The 18,545-nt window shown below is 43.7% G+C and overlaps 1 protein-coding gene across 1 annotated transcript; it reads left to right on the plus strand.

Moving 5' to 3' along the window:
- Positions 1–8,732: 8,732 nt before the first annotated feature.
- On the plus strand, positions 8,733–10,142 carry LOC310770732 (E3 ubiquitin-protein ligase TRIM39-like; the record flags this gene model as incomplete). The annotated part of the gene is made up of 1 exon (XM_083663451.1): positions 8,733–10,142. One exon carries the CDS (start codon positions 8,733–8,735, stop codon positions 10,140–10,142), a length of 1,410 nt encoding a protein of 469 aa, XP_083519577.1.
- Between the last annotated feature and the right edge of the window lie 8,403 nt (positions 10,143–18,545).

The following is an 18,545-nucleotide window of genomic DNA, read 5'->3' on the forward strand; positions in this document are numbered from 1 at the left end:
GTGTCGGCCCGCTGCGCTTCACGTCATCTCAGCGCAAACGTCCATAGGCGTGTTTATGCCCATAAAGGATTCACAAGGTGAGATCACTCCCCTTAAAAGCCACAGCGTCATCGCCATCACGTCACCAGCTTCTTTCTTGCTGAGAGCAAGCAGAGAAAGAGAGAGAGAAAAGAGAGAGGGTGAGAGAGAGACAGAGACAGAGCGAGAGAGAGAGGGCGGGGAGAGAGAGAACGAGAGAGGGAAGAGAGAGAAGGCCGCCGCGCAATTACGCAGTGATGTCCATACGTTCATATAGGCTATAACATAGGCCTACACATCTAAAAATATTTGTTTCTTTAATAGGGTAGGAATGTGTGAGATTTTACTTCTAGCCTATTTCAATAGCCTGTGTCAGAATTGTCCACTCTGGTTAAGCCGACTGCGGTCACGCCATCCGCGCTGTGGAGAAGCTGGTCTTGCATGCGTGCAATTGCAGGGAAAGAGGTTACTGTACTGGCCGGACACTACGGGTCGGTGCCCTGGGTGCTTTGGGCCGGCCAGGGTGGGCAGAGGCAGCTTGGCGCAACATCTTCACAACTTTCTCAAAAGCAATCTACTGTTACCTCACACCACAAACCTGTATGGTCGGGAATTATGTAGCCTAATAAAACCATGACAAATGAATTCTCATTTTTAAATCAAGGTGTGTTTTTTCTGCAATGTAGGCTATAGTTGAAAATAGGGATGTTCATTTTGAAAATTTTCCAAAATCGATAATCGGTGAAAATTAACGATCAATTATCGATTATCGATCATATTAATACTTAGAAAAATTTCAATATACGGTATATATATATATATATATATATATTTTTTTTTTTACAAAATGAATGCCTATGGCAGAAAATACGAAAGACAACGTGTTCTCCTCAATTAACTCTTTATTTCAATGTGTCTCCTCTCCAACACTGCTGTCCCCGGTGTGAATTTCCCATGTTTAAAACAGTTTTGTTGGCACAAAGGCCCGTGCCCAGCCAGAAAACTAGAGACTATATGAAGCTCCACCTCACGTTAGTCGGCTGTGCAATGGAGTGGGGCGAGGAGGAACGAATTCCAGCCAAACCCAGTCCAATTTTTTTTTTTTTTTTTTTTTTTTAAATACCTAATTAAAAAATCAATCCAAATGCCACAGGATCGATTCCAATCCTTTAACGATCAATTATCGATTTTCGATAATTGATGAAAATCCCGAAAATCAACATGGCATTCCGAGGAGAGAAGAGTGTGTGCAGGCGCGAGGAGAGTGACATCCATGCCGTGCGTAAATGTATCCAAGCAAGGATTTCCTGCACTACACGGAGAATACTGTCTGCGCTCAGGCGTACGCCTGGCGTAGTGGGGTTGTTTGCGCTAAGACCAGCTATTTGCTGGTGTTAAAATTGAGAGCACCCAAGGCCCTTTTTCTAACACATTGCGCTGGAACGCCTATTTTGGAACGGGCAAGGCCCAAACCTCTCTTTGCGCTCGGCACATACCGACGGTATCTTCCCCACAGCGCTAAATGACACTTGCGCAAGACACATGATAGGCTAGAGGCCCACTGACACGCCTGGGCCACGCCTACACCTGTGTCATCCCAGCGCAAAACTGGACGGTGGAGGCAGACGATAGCTTCCCAGCAAGCAAAATTACGTCATGGTAACGTTGTGATGACGTATTTCAGTGACGTCCAGGACATGGCCAAATCACATGCTGGTTTGGGGATGATTTAGATGTCTACGCGGGAACGTCAAGCTGACGTCGAAATATGACCATTACCATGAATGGGCATGTTCAGTTATTCTGCTATGTACACAGTGTATATTCAGCAGATTTATATGTAAAGCTATAATTATGTCCAGATTAACAATTCATGCTACATTTTCAAAAAATATAATACTGCCGTGAGTGGGATTCCGGCCGGCTTCTACCACTACACTATCTGTTCACTGAAAGATTCCGCTGTACGTTGGAGTAATATAGCCTCCCGTTTCAAAACATGGACCCCTTGTTCTTTTTATACCGGTATGAGTCGGGACAGTTTTAATAAAAACGAAAGCTAATTTAATTCATACCTTAATCTGGAACTTGTTTTTTATTTAAAACGTTGGCGTCAAGTCTTTGTGGATCGCACATCACAGTGTAACCGTCTACAATCTGTGTAAACAGAACCCCGAAACACATTAACGCACAATGCTACAGCATGCAACTCCCAACTCAAATGTATAGTTTACGCCTCGCAGTGTATTTTCTCTCTTTCAAAACAATCTGGCAACACGATATGCAAGTGAGACAATTGGATTCCCCTGCAATTCATCTCCTTGTAGTCCCACTTCCACGAATAAACAGTTTGTTAATCAGCGCAGATTCTCCAGTGTCTACATGCAAGTGCTGATCTCTCTGATTTTGGATAAAATAAAAAATAGCCCAGAATAAGAAATACGTGATTGATTGCAACCATTTAGTTATCCTCATGGATATTTCAGTGGTGAGTGAAATTAGTTGGATAGTGATACAGTGATAATCTGGGCCAGATCTGACTCGTCATGATATGACTTGAGCTGGCCCTGATGGGGCTCTCTCGATTCGTCCCGGCCCGTCCGTGCTTGCTGGGTTAAGACACTGGGAAGATAGCAATAAGAGGCGTGCAAACGCAGCGCAAACGATAGCGCCGTACGACGATAGGCCCTTGTCTTTCATACTCATATGTCATCTTCCCCACCCCCAAAAAAGCCTTCAAAACCCACCTTTTGTTGCTTTTGACCTATAATCTTTTTTCTCTCTCCCCCTTATCTATTTTAATAATTTCTCTCTTTATTAAAGTTGCTTTATCGTGTGTTTGTAAAGTGTCTTTGGGTCAAAAGCAACAGTGAAGCGCTATATAATCTAAATGTACATTACATGTAAATGTAGTGTACATCATTATATTACTAAACATACAATAATGAGTATTGATGTTTTGTAATTCTACTCATATTCTAATATTTCTTATATTTCCATTCTTATACTTAACAATAATTACAATAATTACTCTTATTAAAGCAGCTACGAGCAAGATTTTCGATTGTTATTAAACAGTCTAAATTTAATATCGATGCATCACATCTTACCTCTAATAGTAGACGAGACCAACGCCGAGTAGTCTCGCTTGAACCCCGAGTGAATCGGCCAGTGTTTTTTTTCCCCCCCCCCGATTTTTTATCCCATTTTTTATCCCCCATTAGTGCTCATTTTATCTCAATCCTGGTTGCTACTCTCTCCTCTGCCGATCTTGGGAGAGCCGAGACTGGCTCCATGCTTCCTCCGAGACATGGGCAGTCACAAGGCCGCTTCTTTTCACCTGCCAGAGGAAGCTTCACCGGTAGGACATAGCACGTGGGAGGTTCACGCTATTCCAACCAGTTCCCCTCCCTCTGAACAGGCGCCCTTAATGATCAGAGGAGGAACCACATTAGCAGCCAGGATGTTGCATGTTTTTGTGAAGGGGGTTCCTATATGAAGGAAACCCCCGGGAGGCACGGGGAGAACATGCAAACTCCACACAGAAAGGCCATTTTGCCGACCCCGAGTCCTTGCACTCGAGGACATGCGGTGTGTGGACGGGCACGCATTCCTTCAGCGTTCACCTCGTCCCCAGGTGGGAATCGAACCCGCGACCTTCGAGCTGTGAGGCGATAGTGCTAACCACTGCACCACCGTACCTCCCGAATCGGCCAGTGTTGTCTTGACGATTAGTCTGTCTGCGGCCGGGGCAGATCAGGAAGTGAAATGAAACGGTTTGCGGCAGCCACTTCGGCCATAACCACAAAATAACAAAATTACTTCCAGACAAACTTTTAGAATATAACGAGAGATGTTCGCGAGAGTAGCAAGCCCCTGCATGGCGTTCTCTGTGTTTATGGTCTGTTGCTAGGCAGAGCGAAACGGTTGAAGGCAGGCAGCTGCTGTAAGCCGTTTCGTTTCACTTCCGGGTTTATCCAGCCCGCCGGTAGACAGACACAGACTCTATAATCATCAAGAGAGCAATCTCCGATTCACACGGCTTTGGTCTCAGCTAAAATTATAGGTAAGATGTGATGCATCAATATTATAATTATACTGTTTAATAACAATCGAAAATCTTGCTCGTAGCTGCTTTAATACCACTAACAATAATAATAAAACAACAATAACAATAATTATTATTTTATTATTATTATTAGTTGTAGTAGTAGTAGTAGTAGCAGCTTATAATACTACTTTATTATTCAGAGACTAATTGTTGTAATTATTGTACAGTAATAATTCCTCTAAATCTGGTTTCAAACTTTCAAACAGCAAAAACATTTCCCTGGCCGGCAAAGTCCCCCCCCCCCTTCCTTGCAGCCCTGTCTGGTGGCCCCCCCAAGTATAAAAGTCAAACTCCGCCTATGTTCAGGCTCCACCTGCGCCCGTCTTGAATTAACATCTTTCTCTCTCTTCTAAAAAAAAATCCAACTAATGTGACTTATTCCTTCTCAAACTACTTTCTACAAGTGCTAGTCTATTCCTTCAAAAACTCATAGCTGTCATAGATTGTGTTGCATAGTTGCTTTCTCTACTGTTGACAGAATGTGATATTGTTTGTTGCTTTGGATAAAAGTGTCTGCTGAATGACGTAATGTAATGTATGTAATGTGTCGGGCACGTTGCCTGAAGCAGCACAGCTGTGGCCAGTGAGGACTCTTCAGTATCTGGAGGTGACGGCGGGCTTCTGTCACTACAAAGGCTTCTGCCTGTTAGTTTGCTTGGGCGGGTCCAGGAAGGGCGCCACCTTGTCGAAACAGGGGCTTTTGAAATGGATTGTGGAAGCCATCGCTCAGGCATACAGGTCCATGGACCTACCTGTTCCTTCGGATGTGAGGGCCGCAATATTTCTTCCCCCCAGGATGGCGAAAGCATGACCCACCCATGTCTGCCTCTGATTGGCCTAGGCTAGCATCAAACGTTGTTCATCCAATCACATTCGCTTGGCTATCCTGCATCTCTTTCTACAGTCTGTGGTCAGACAGATTCACTTGTTAGCATGCATGAAAGACGGCAGTGTTTATATATTTTTTTATAGTCTGGTCTGTGGTTAATAACGCTGTCGCTACTCTGACAGTGCACATATATGTAGCCTATAGCCTATATAGACATATATTTTTTTTTTATGATATAAGATTCATGAGAATTGATCAAGGGTGATATAGTGATAAAACAAAATAGGCTCAATAAGCAAAGTGAACTTGAATTCAGCTTATTGGCTCAAGAGTAACATTTGAATTGAATAAATAATTAGAGGAAACAAAGTTTAGAGTGACAACAAAAATAACGGGCCCCGTGAGTTAAATTGCCAGGAATCCCTTGTCGCCAAAACATCAGGGGCCCTATCTTCCCAAACGTGCTAATTTAGCGCTTGCGCCCGTTTAACGCCGTGCGCAATGCAAATTAGGGGCGGACACAAGCGCATGCCTGTGATAATTGTACTGGGCATTGGCTGCCACAAGCCAAAGCAGGCGTTTCAGCGCTAAAATGTGGTGATAGATGGCATTATGCTATCGTCAGCAGCGCGCAATTACTTTGCACTAAGCTTTGAAAAGGACCTCTTATGCGCAAATACCTCTCTGCGCTGGGTCGCGCACCATAATCTCCGTGCAGCGCAGCGCAGTGCAAAAAATAATTCCTTTTGGATATGTCATTACGCACAGCCTTGACATGCCAGGACATCAAATGATGCTGCTAAAATTGGGTATTGGCAGATAATTCAGTGAGGCAATCAACTATAACTCACTGAGAAACTTTTATCACATCGCAAAGAGGGAAATGAATTGAGAAAACTTGTTGGACAATGGACATAGGCTATTTACCTTCATAACCACCCGGAGGGTCGTTGGCACCACAGACGATCTGTCAATAAGCTCTCTCTGTCCTCGCATGAGTGAGTACACTCTATTACGCATGGAGAGAATTACAGCATATTGCACGCCTCGCGCAAACAGCCATTGCGAGACGGGAATCTGATTGGTTTTGATTGACGTAATGCCCAGCCTTGCCTGGCCACGCCTGTGAATAGTTCTGGTAGTTAAGACCGCCCAAATCCCATTTGCGCAGGCATTTTGGGGCGCAGATGATTTTGGCACGGCTCTAATTTGCGCTTGCGACACGTGCCGTGAACCTTTCCGCATCCCGGCCGAGAATTGCATCTCCAACATATTTCGGGGCTGTTTTAACTTAGAAATCAGGGAGGTCACGTCTAACAGACAATTATATCACTTTTAAACAGTTAAATTTCTGTATAAATCATTACAAGTACGCTCCCGTGAGGTGGGGATGCTGTTTTTTTGCTGCTGGGCGGGGGAGCAAAACTCGGCAGAACACTGGCAGATGGCGCAAGGCGGAATGCTATCTTCCCTGCTATAAGGCACGCGCAAACAGGTGCGCAAGCGCTATTAGGGGATAGCGCCTGTCGGAAGATAGGGCCCCAGAGCCCTAACATTGGTAGCCCAGTAATAATGCCTAAACACTGGTAAGCCCCCCCAAGTTCCCCCCCTAGGGCACAGCGGACAGGCCCCCCGACCCACCAGAGGAGGTACTAGTGCAGTGACCAGGACCAGGACAGAGAAAGAAAACCTATTCAGGATGAACTCTGTCTGATCGGGATGAATAATGGATGACAAATGTTTATTTAGCTGGGTAGCCAGCGTTTTAGTGATTACCTTTCTGTCAAAATTCTGGAGCGCTAGAGGTCTGTAGCTGGCCGGATCAGCTTCATCCTTCCCCTTTTTTTTTAAATGAGTGAGATGTTAGCTTCATAATGTTTTAGGCAAGACTTTGTCCTTCACAGAGTTAGATGCCTTTCTGAGGAGGAGTGGAGACCTTTTGTTTATCATTTAAAGTCCCTGGAAACCAAAACCCACAAAAACCTTCTAACTATTCAATTTAGGGTCTTATGTGAGTAATTGTGTGCCTCAGAAAGTAGGAGACATTAGTTTCAACCCAAACCCCCAAAATCGCCACTTTTCTACAAGGTCTGGATTTCCACTTCCTCATTGAAGAGAGCGGTGCGCGCGGTGCTAAAATGAATGATCTTATCACGTCATACGATTTAATCGAATCACACGCACGCACGCGCACACACACACACACACACACACACACACAGTAGCGCTGTGCACTCGCAGCGGCAGTCTCTCTTCCTCTCTGTCAGTATGCGCTGAGCAACGAGCGAACACACACACACACACACTCCATCTCTCTTTCCTTCTCTCTCTCTCCGTTTCCCTCCCTCTCTCTCTCGCTCTCTCTCTCTCTCTCTCTCGGAGGAGACCTGCAGTCCTGCACGCACACACACGGGACACGCCCACACAGTCCGCGGGAGAAAATACACTCTAAAATCGAATTGATTCTCATGACTTTTGTCATGACTGTCAAACCTAAATTTATATACTTTGCGACATTCATCATCGTTCAAATTTGGCTGGTGGCTTATTAACATAGGTTCCTGTGATGTGATGAACTCAAAATGCTAAATAATAAAAAATATATTTCTGGTTTCCAGGGACTTTAACTCATTGAGTGCCAATGACGACAATCGTCGTCAATTGCTTTAGTAACGTAGAGTGCCAATGACGACGATTGTCGTCAATTGCCTTTTTTGACGGTGGGACGTGGATCAAAGCCTAATATATATATATATTTGGGGCATGTTGAATGTGTATAACCTATTTTACAGAACCCTTAGGTGGCGACAGTGCTCTCCAGATTACAGAAAGGCGAGGAAAAAACAGAGAAGAAGTCGTTGGGGAAACGGAAATCGCATCGCATCCGTATGCATCGATATGCATGAAGCATAACGTTAGCTGTGCCTGCAGCAGCCAATCTGCTGCCACAATTGAGCTCCTCCGTGTCCGCTGCGACAGCCCATCCGCATGATCAGCCGTGGAGTTGTTATTATTCTCAACTGGAAGCATGGGAGCTGGTGACAAACACACGTGGAACGCTGTAAAAAAGCTGGATGTAGCGCACCCTTCACTGTGCACAGCAAACGCAGCAGAAAGCCACCAGAGACACTCCCACGGAGGAGGGGTTTGCAGTTGAGGGGGGGGGGGGGGGGCACGCAGAGCAGCACACAACACTGACCCAGACAGACCCAGACAGCAGGACAGGATTGGCAAACGCAAGCCAGAATATCCGATGCCCACCAGCAGCAAATCAAGACCAGCAAGAAGCTGCAACCAGCAGCGCACGCAGGGGCCAGCGCTGCTGGTTGCAGCTAAAAAATATTATTCTGCCAAACAAAATTCCCTGGCCTTCACTGTTTTATTGAAGGAATTTATTTTTGAGGTGTGACTACATCAGAAAATATTAGCTTCAGAGTCAGTGATGTGCTTGAAATGTTTAATTTCACAAAAGGCTCATTATCTCAGCTTCTAGAAAAAAACGGCTGTTTTTGGTTAAATCAAGCTATCTTCTCCGGCTGATAACTAAAGAACGGAAAATGATATCAATAAACCTGTTTTTGCTGATGATAGAAGAGAGTCTCATCGTTCTTTTTGCGTGTTCGGTGTTTACATAGTAATATCACACAATATTCTGTGGGCCTCGAGAAATCACTGAAAACGCTCTGAAACTCTGGCACTGGAAGCGTCCGTACTCCAATGAGTTAACATATCTTATCTCTGTCTGGTTTGTTTTCAGCTTCACTCAGAGAGAAAATGCCTTCCACATCAGAGGAGCATCTCACCTGTCCTGTCTGCTGTGACATCTTTAAAGATCCTGTCATCCTGAAATGTAGCCACAGCTTCTGTAAAGCCTGTCTGCAGAGATGGTGGACAACGAAACCCGTGCGTGAGTGTCCAGTTTGTAGGGCTGCATCTTCACAGAGAAAACCACCATGTAACTTGGTGTTGAAGAACATGTGTGAGGCCTTCTTACTGGAGAGAGATCAGAGAGCTTCAGCAGAGTCTGAGCCTTTCTGCAGTTTGCACTCTGAGAAACTCAAGCTCTTCTGTCTGGACCATCAGCAGTTTGTGTGTCATCGCTGTCTGGATTCAGAAACACACACCAACCACACAATCAGATCCATTGATGGAGCTGCACAGCATCACAAGAATAAACTCCAGGAATATCTGAATACTTTAAAGGAGAAACTGAAGATGCTTAATGAAGTTAAAGGAAACTGTGATCAAACAGCAGCACACATTAAGGTCCAGGCCCGACATACAGAGAAGCAGATTAAGGAGGAGTTTAAGAAGCTTCAGCAGTCCCTTCAAGGGTTTCTACAAGAGGAAGAGAAGGCCAGGATCAATGCACTGAGGGAGGAAGAGGAGCAGAAGAGTCAGACGATGAAGGAGAAGATTGAGGGTCTGAACAGAGAGATAGCAGCTCTTTCAGACACAGTCAAAGCTATAGAGAAGGAGCTGGGAGCTGACAATGTCTCTGTCCTGCAGAACTACAAGGCTACAGTGGAAAGAGTCCAGCGCCCCCTGCTGGAGGATCCACAGCTGGTCTCAGGAGCTCTGATAGACAAGGCCAAACATCTGGGCAACCTGAGCTTCACAGTCTGGGACAAGATGAAGGAGATGGTATCCTACACTCCTGTGATTCTGGACCCAAACACTGCCCATCCAGCATTCAATCTGTCCGAAGATCTGACCAGTGTGCAATGGGGAGAGACACAGCAGCTTCCTGACAATCCAGAGAGGTTTGACAGAGATATATCAGTCCTGGCCTCTGAGGGCTTTAACTCAGGAACTTACAGCTGGGATGTTGAGGTTGGAGACAGTCCATTATGGGGACTGGGTGTGTTAGCAGACTCTGTCCACAGGAAGAGAGGCCTATGGTCTGGATTATGGGGAATATGGTTCTATGATGGTAAATACAGAGCAATCTCCCCATCGGGTCCAAACACTGATCTCACCATGAATGAGCTCCAGAGGGTCCACGTGAGTCTGGACTGGAACAGAGGAGAGCTGTCATTCTCAGATCGTGATACTAAAACACACATACACACCTTCACACACGCCTTCACTGACAGACTGTTTCCATTGTTCACCACTGGGGTTCATGGAACTCCTCTGAAGGTAATACCAGTGAAGGTCTCTGTGACAGAACAGCCCAGTTAGAGAGAGAGAGAGAGGGGGGGGGAAGGGAGAAGGCTGCAGGGATCTTGCACATTGAGCCGTCTCATAATAGGGCTAAAGTAATTCAGCAGCACCGCCATGTGGCGGTAATCTGTAATTACATCACAGAAAGGGGTGAGAATGCATGGCATTCGAAGTAACTCCTGTATTTGCAACACACATTTGGAACAAGTTACGTATTGATTTGAAAGCATCCCTGTTATTTAGCCCCTTATCACTGCCACAAGCACAGACAGTTTGTCAATGAAAGTAAAGCATATATTAACACGTTCACTGCCAACGACGTGTTAACACGTTTTCAGAATCCAGCTGTTGACTGCCAACGACGTGTTAACACGTCGTCAGAATCGATTTTCTTTTTTTTGACGGTGGGATGTGCATCTAACCCTTTTACATCTCTTATATAAGTATTGGACGTGTACAACGTGTACAACCCATTCCACCGACCCACTAAGTGGCGACAAGGAAGGAGGAAGGCAAGCAAAAAGCAGTGTGACGAAGCCATTCTCATGAAAATGGATTGGCGAAAACGCTTTCGTTTTCGCGCTGATTGCTGGCAGTGCGGGATTGCAAATTTGCATAATATATTACGGATGGAACACACTTTGAAACACGCAGCATAAATATGACCAGAATCGCAAAAGCTTTATCAAAGCTCTCAACCAAAACTCCAAGAAGCGAGCGAGTCCAACCAGACTTCCTCAAAGAGCGGCCGCGCAGACAGGCTCACAGCCGCACAGCAGCAGCAAAGCAGTGAGACTGGTGACAAGCTTGTGGTGCAGCAGGCCATTTTGCCTTGCAAAATAGCACCAAATTGGAAACAGCCATAAAAGGCTTTTAGAATGGGATTTTCAACCCATTCTTTTTTGTTTCTTTTTCGCTCTAATTTAGAGTAATTTAATTTCTATTCAGAAATTTATTTGAGAGGTCGAGAGTATGAGAAAGTGCATTTGCACAGGTAGGAAAGTGCTTGTGACACGGCGCTGCAGCCAAGAAGAACGCCCACGGAGGGAGGAGTTGGAAGCAGAGGGAAGTTTCCTGCTGTTATGGAGGAAATTACTGTTCAAAACTATTGTTTAGGTCTTACTGATGCCAAAAATGAATGGTTAAAGTGACTGTTCTATCGAATTTCACAAAAAGCCGTTTATCTCTGAATATTTTTTCTGACGCTGAAACCATGCTGTATTCAACTGCTAATGCTTACATAACTACTAACTCTACAAACTAACTCTTTTAGACAGAGAAAGCACACATTCTATTAGTTCTTTTTAGATGATTGGTGTTCACGAAGTCCTAACAGAAAAGAATCCTCGGATCTTGTAAAATGAGCCTAGAATCCTCAAAAAAAAACCTGGCAGAACCTACCTACAGCATTGAAAAAAGGCTGGCAGTCAATGTGTTAATGGACGCTTTTATTCTAATTTAGGGGCACTCACAAAATTTGAATCCAATAGTGTGAATGTTATCCCCCCAAAAATGTATAGTTTTCTATCATGTAGCCTACTGTTAAATAGGCCTAGTAGTTCATTTTCATACTAATACATGAAAGTACTTTGTAAAGATGTACATTTGAGAAAAGTTTAATCTTGTATGCCATAGGTATGTTTTGTAATGCTTTAATGTTTAAGTTAATATTAACTTAAAGTTAGTTAGTTTAGATTAGTTAGTATTAATCTTTCTGTGTTTTGCTTATCATTGAATAAAAAAAGTTCTTCACAACATTGCATATGATTCACAACATCTGATGACCAGTCGGATGTTTATTATTGTCAGACACTCCAGCTTGAAGAACGCACGCTGTCACTGCATAGGGATATTGCATAATAGTTGTATTTTCTATCAGGCAACTTGGATTTACAACAGTATAAGTGGAAATGAAAACGGGTACAATATGAGCTCTCAGACATTTATGAAATTGTTCTAAATTTGAATGTTATTCTTTTTGTAGGTTTCCAATTCCTCATGAAGCCTTGGTTCGACGCTCCCACAACTCCCCTCATTCTCCTCAACCGAAAAATAATCCACAAGACCATTTGATGAAGTTTAACTGTTTACTGAGACGAAAAGGACAAAAAACAAAGCTTACAGTACAGAAAATATGTCCATTTCCAAATCCCAGGTTAGAGAGGGAAAAAGAGAGATAGAGAGAGAGAGGTCAAAAAACCGTGTGGCTCCACTCTCTGTTCTGTTTGACTGCCACACCCCCTCCTCCCACCAGCATCAATTTACCCAACTTAAAGTGACAGTGTACGGTTACTCCACAACAACAGCAATATTCAACCATGTAACTTTATGCATTTTAAATTATCCACAGACTCTATGAAATTACTGCAGCAACGTCTGTAAATACATTAACTGTAAATACTGCAAATATCAATCAAATTACTTTTAAAACAATGCAGTCTAACTTGCTGATATTTTAATTATCAACTTCAATTATTGCCTTTTAATTTGTCACCCATTAATGAATTGCATTTACGCTCCTACACTTTTAATATGGAATTCCAATATATACGCTTATGTCACATAGCCTATGTGATCACATACTGTATGACATGACATTTTCATAATCAACATTTATTTGTCAGTATGGGAGCTGAAACTAGGCGTTTCCTTTCAATCTAAATTTTGCATCATTGCTCATTTGCTCTGCTGGGTGAGTCTGGAGCGGAGGATTTCTGGGATGATGGTGTTAAACACCGAACTGAAGGAACCTTGCATATGTCCCTGAGGAGTCGAGATGTTGCAGTATGTGATGCAATCCTATGTTGACTGCATCATCCACACCGACCTGTTTGCCCGGTAGGCAAACTGCAGGGGTCCAGCAGGTGTCCTGTGGCGTCCTTCAGGTGGGCCAACACCAGCCTCTGGGAGGATTTCATGACGACAGACGTCAGAGAGACGGGCCTGTAGTCATTTAATCCTGTGATGGAGGCCTTCTTGGGAACTGGGATTATGGTGGAGCTTTGAAGCAGGAGGGGACTTTACACAGCTCCAGTGATCTGTTGAAGATCTTTGGGAAAGTGGGGGCTCGCTGGTCAGCACAGGCTTTCAAGCAGGATGGAAACATGCCATCAGGGCCCAGAGCTTTTCTAGTCTTCTGTCGCTGAAACCGCTTCCTCACCTCCTCACAGATTTCCAATGCAGGTGGGGGGGGGGGGGGGGGTCAGGGGAGAGGGGAAGGGGACTAGGAGGAACAGGGGAGAGGGGAAGGGGACTAGGAGGAACAGGGGAGAGGGGAAGGGGACTAGGAGGAACGGGGGAGGGGTGGTAGCAGGAGAGGATGGCAGGGTGATGGTGGGAGAGAGGGGACTAGTGGCAGGGGGGGCGGGGGAGGGGATGGCCGGAGTAGCAGAGAGGGATGAGGTGGTGGCAAGGGGGGAGAGGGGAGTGGGGTGTGAAAGACTTATCAAACCGGCAGTAGAATCCATTCAGTTGTTCTGCAAGCTGAGGGCTCTCTGCAGTGAGAGTGTTGGTTTATTGTAGTGGGTGATCTCCTTAAGGCCATCTGCGCAGGAACCTATTTCCCACAAGGGGGGCTGAAGCATATACCCTGACCTGCGCGGCGCGCGAAGCGTGCACGCACTTGCGCGTGCACGCACCTTGTGCTGCGGCAAGTAGGTTGCACGCACCTTGTGCTGCGGCAAGTAGGTTGGCACTTGCACATTGTCTTAAAACTTGCAAGGAATAGCCTAATATTACAGCACAATGGCTCTAAATAAATCTTGGTCAGCATAATTGTAACTAACAAACACAAACTGTAGGCCTATTAGCTATCATGCTTTATTCCATCTATCACAAACATTCCCACTGAATCCCACACATCATGCATTAGCACTGAAAGGGAAAATACGGTAGGCTAAACACATGGCTATTCACTTTTCCACTTTTCTCCTTTAGCGGACATTTCAAACTGTCATTTTATAGAAAACCACACAGTTAAGTTCACATTTAGAACGAATTTGAAGAGAGAGAACCCCGACAGTTGATATGAACCACAAACTATAGATTTTTTATTTTATTTATTATTTATTTAACTCGGTCTCTTCAGTCAGCGGATTTACATTCTGAGTGTATCTTACTCCAGTTTCAAGTCTCTCTCTCTATCTCACACACACACTCATACATTCGATTCAAAGCTTTGTTGCGCTTTGTTGCGCTGTCCTCGGTGCTGAAGTTTCCCCAAACACTACAAACAATTAAAGTGGCTTTGGCAGTGACGCTGTCCGTGGTGCTGAAATCGATAGTCTGTAGTCGTCAACTTTAAAGCCGTTAGAATAGCGCAGCGGCAGACGGGAGATCACGGGAGTTTCGCCAAGTGAAAATGTAGGGCTGGGGGTGGGGGCTGCGTCAGGAAGGTGCAGGGGCTGAGGCCGCCACCAGGGGGGGCTGCAGCCCCGGCAGCTCCCCACTTCCAGCGCCATTGCTTATGGCCTCACCACACTGATGCTTGGTCATTGTCTGTTTTTCATGGGGTTTTTTTTATCATGCTTTATATCTCCAAGCCCAAGTGACAGCAGTGTTTGAAAGAAGAATCTCAGTCCTGGGTTACATAGTAGCACACAACTACCATAACTTTCAGATCACAATGACTTTTATTGCCACAGTATACAAGATCACAATTTGTCTATTCAGAGATAAAGAAATAGGAAAAACAACAAAAGGACAGTCAGAACATTGCAAGTGCAGTCCAAATATAAATTTGGCAATGTCTGTTCTCTGTTAAATGTTTGTCCCACTGATGATGTCATCAGTGATGTCAAAGGGGGCATACACACACAAGGAGGCATTGTGACATCACTGATGATGTCATCAGTGATGTCATAAGACTGATGATGTCATTAGTGATGTCATAAGACTGATGATGTCATTAGTGATGTCATAAGGGGCACACACATACCCACACGTATGTAAACTTAACTCATTGAGTGCCAATGACGACTATAGTCGTCAATTCGAATAATAACGTAGAGTGCCAAAGACGACTAAAGTCGTCAATTGCGTTTTTTTGACGGTGGGACGTGGATCAAAGCCTCGTGCATCTCCTGTAAAAATATTGTAGCTATTGAAGGTGTATAACCTATTTTACGGACCCATTAGGTGGCGACAGTGCTCTCCAGATTAGAGAAAGTTGAGGAAAAAAAAGCAGAAAAAGCCCCGTGATCAAAGAGAAACCGATGCATGAGCCAGAGCGGCACAGATTGCTCTGGCTGCCTGGAGCCAACGTTAGCTGCGAACAGCAGTCAATCCGCTCCCACAAATGAATCCCTCTGTCTCTGCTGCATAGTTTCTCCACACGATTAGCCGCCAGAAAATAAAACCAAAGCCAAACCATTCTCATGAGAATGGTTTGGCTTTTCAGTGTCGCCCAAAAGTGGCTGGCACTCAATGAGTTAAGGGCAATAACATTTTGTGAGCAACACACAATAGGGCAGGCGAGGCCATGCAGCACCCGAGCTGCGGGTGAGGCCGTACTCAAAATGGCTTCTGTGGTAGTTCCCGCTACAATAGGTGTTTTATTTGTTCCAGCGTGGTGCACATGTGGTGCAGAACATGTAGCAAAGGGACAGAGGAGGAGCAATCGCTGATGATGACTTCACCAACATCAGATTTTCTGCCAAAAAGTTTTGAACCATTTCATTTCATGGTACAAGATGGTAATTTTACATGTATGGGGGAATCAAAAAACAGTGGGCTACTTGTGTTTGCTGGACATTCATACTTTTCTATTAATGACTGCAGTTAGTTATAGTATAGCTGAGGCTATAACGTTACTGTGGGTCATCTAAGAATTTGTTCATAACCCTGATGTCAGCAAATGCAAAACAACCATTAAATCAACAAGCATGAGATTGCAGATGACAGCATATAAAATCAAAGGTTATGAGATCATACTTCATATAGGCTAGTTGAACTTGCAATTGCAAAACGTATAAGTTTGTGAGTTATTTACTTATTGCACAGAAATGAATGCGTATTTTTCTTGTCACTCTAAATTTCATCACTTTGTTTCCTCTAATTATTAAATTCAAATGTCACTCTTGGTGTTACAATAAGATGAATTAAAGTTCACTGTAAATGCGTATATTAACCCTATTTTTATTATCACTATGGTATATCACCCTTGATCAATTCTCATGAATCTTTATAATATTTTTCAAATATTTGTCTAGGCTATTCACCTTATGTAGCACCGCCCACTTGACCCAGTTGTGTTATGACTTCCTGTTCAAAATACAGTCTGTTTTACCTGGTCACTGGTACTGTACTGTCACAGGAAGTGTAAACACAATAGGAAATAACTGGCTCACCCCTGTGTTGGAACATAAGGTGAATAGGCTACATACGTGCACTGTCAGAGTGGTGGCAGCGTTATAAACCATAGACCAGACTATAGGAACTTATATTTTTCTCCAACAACATATAAACACAGTGCCGAAACTGCAGAAAGAGATGGAGATGCAGCATAGCCAAGCGAATGTGATTGGATGAACAACGTTTGACGCTAGGGCAATCAGAGACAGAGAAGGGCAGGTCATGCCTTCGCCATCCTGGGAAAAATCTGGCCTCCAGGCCACACTAATGAGGGTTTCCAACTTCCATGATTGGAAATGGCCCCCGTGAAAAAGGTCTATACCGGCCACACGCTGTCTTGTGTGTGTGTATTGGGGGGGGGGGGACATCAATCAGTCCTGAATCTTCATGCTGGAGTGATAAATGGAAACTCTTCATATCTGCTCAAAGACTTGGTATGCGTTCATTGGAGATGTCAACAGTCCCACGCAGTGAGACCTCACATAGAAAATCACCACTGTCATTCAATGACTCAGCAGCAGTGGCTGAGCTGAAGCACAGGAGCCTTGTGGGACAGTACAGGTGATGCCTTCATGAACTGCCAGAGGACTGAAAAGGAGCAGATTTCCCTCATTAGGAACAAAGTTCAACAACCACATTTGATTCGTTCCCACAGCAATTTCCAACACTGAAGGCTTCATTTAATTTCTCAAAATGCTAAATGAAGGATTTTCAAGGCCTGTGCCAAGCCTAATGTTGGCCACACTCATTCAGTGTACCTTGTCAGCAGTGTTCATTTTGTTGACTACAACTAAAACTAGACTAAAACTACCCTTTTTCACTGTCGAAAACTAGACTAAAACTGACTCAAACAAAGTTGTGATGACAAAGACTATGAGGAAATCTATTGACATTTTCGTCAACAAATAAAAACTAGAAGAAAATGTTATAGGGAGGGACGAATTGGGAAGAGATCCAATCAGTAGAGAAAAAGAATAAGTTAAACACTTAAATATGTGTCTGTATTGCACATTCAAACCTTAATACTCCATAATAACAGATTAATAGATGTTTCCAATGAGTTTGGAAATTATAGAGAAACATGTAAATAATGCATTACACTTAATCTAAGCCCGTTCTATTTCAGTCAACTAAATCTACCGTAGATTTAGTTGACTAAACTAGGCTAAAACTAAAACATTTCAGATAACTAAAAATATGACTAAAACTAAATGGCATTTTAGTCAAAAATGAAATAAAGATTTGCTATTAAAATTAACACTGTCAGATCATAATTCTCAACTGATGCAGCAACGTTATTGCAAATGCAAATATTTCGGCAGGCCTTTTTGAATGGGCCACTGTGACCTGTACATCATGAACACATTTCATAACATTTAGTGCATGAACTTTATTCTATGGATGCTGTTGTAAATCTGACAAGGCCTAATGACACCATTAGCAGATGGGATGGTGGTTTAACAGTTGATCCGATATAGAGAGCCAAAGTGAACATCACTTCTTGCTTCAGCACTGTACCAGAGATTTTCATCCGCCATTTATTTTCCCATATACATTTCGTAAAATGCTTATAATTTTTTTTTACTTGGTCAAACCAAATGGTTCAGCTACATTTAGAATCGGGAGAGACCATACAACATTTCACTCGGACCAAAACTTAAAAAAATATTGTCGAAAAAAGATTTTAATGTTTTGGTCTGAGTGAAATGTTATGTTGTTTCTCCTGTTTCTAAATATATCTGAACCGTTTGGTTTAACCAAGTAAAACTATTTGTATAAGCATTTTACGAAATGTCTATGGGAAAATAAATGGCGGATGAAAATCTCTGGTACAGTGCTGTAGGAAGTGATGTTCACTTTGGCTCTCTAGCATCACAGTGATGAAGGCATGCAGTAGAAAAGGAAAAATACACAGAAAACACAATGATCCGATCTGGCCAGAGATATACCACCCACTCATTTGATTCCATCTGCAACAGGATCCCAGGAGTCTAGTCTGTTTAAAGCACTTGACAGGCAGCTGATGGGAGGCACAGCTGAAACCAAAGAGAGCTGCAATGAGTGAAAAGG

Source organism: Poromitra crassiceps, assembly GCF_964638095.1.
Source record: "Poromitra crassiceps genome assembly, contig: HAP1_SCAFFOLD_202, whole genome shotgun sequence".
In the NCBI taxonomy this organism is placed as follows: Eukaryota; Metazoa; Chordata; class Actinopteri; order Beryciformes; family Melamphaidae; genus Poromitra; species Poromitra crassiceps.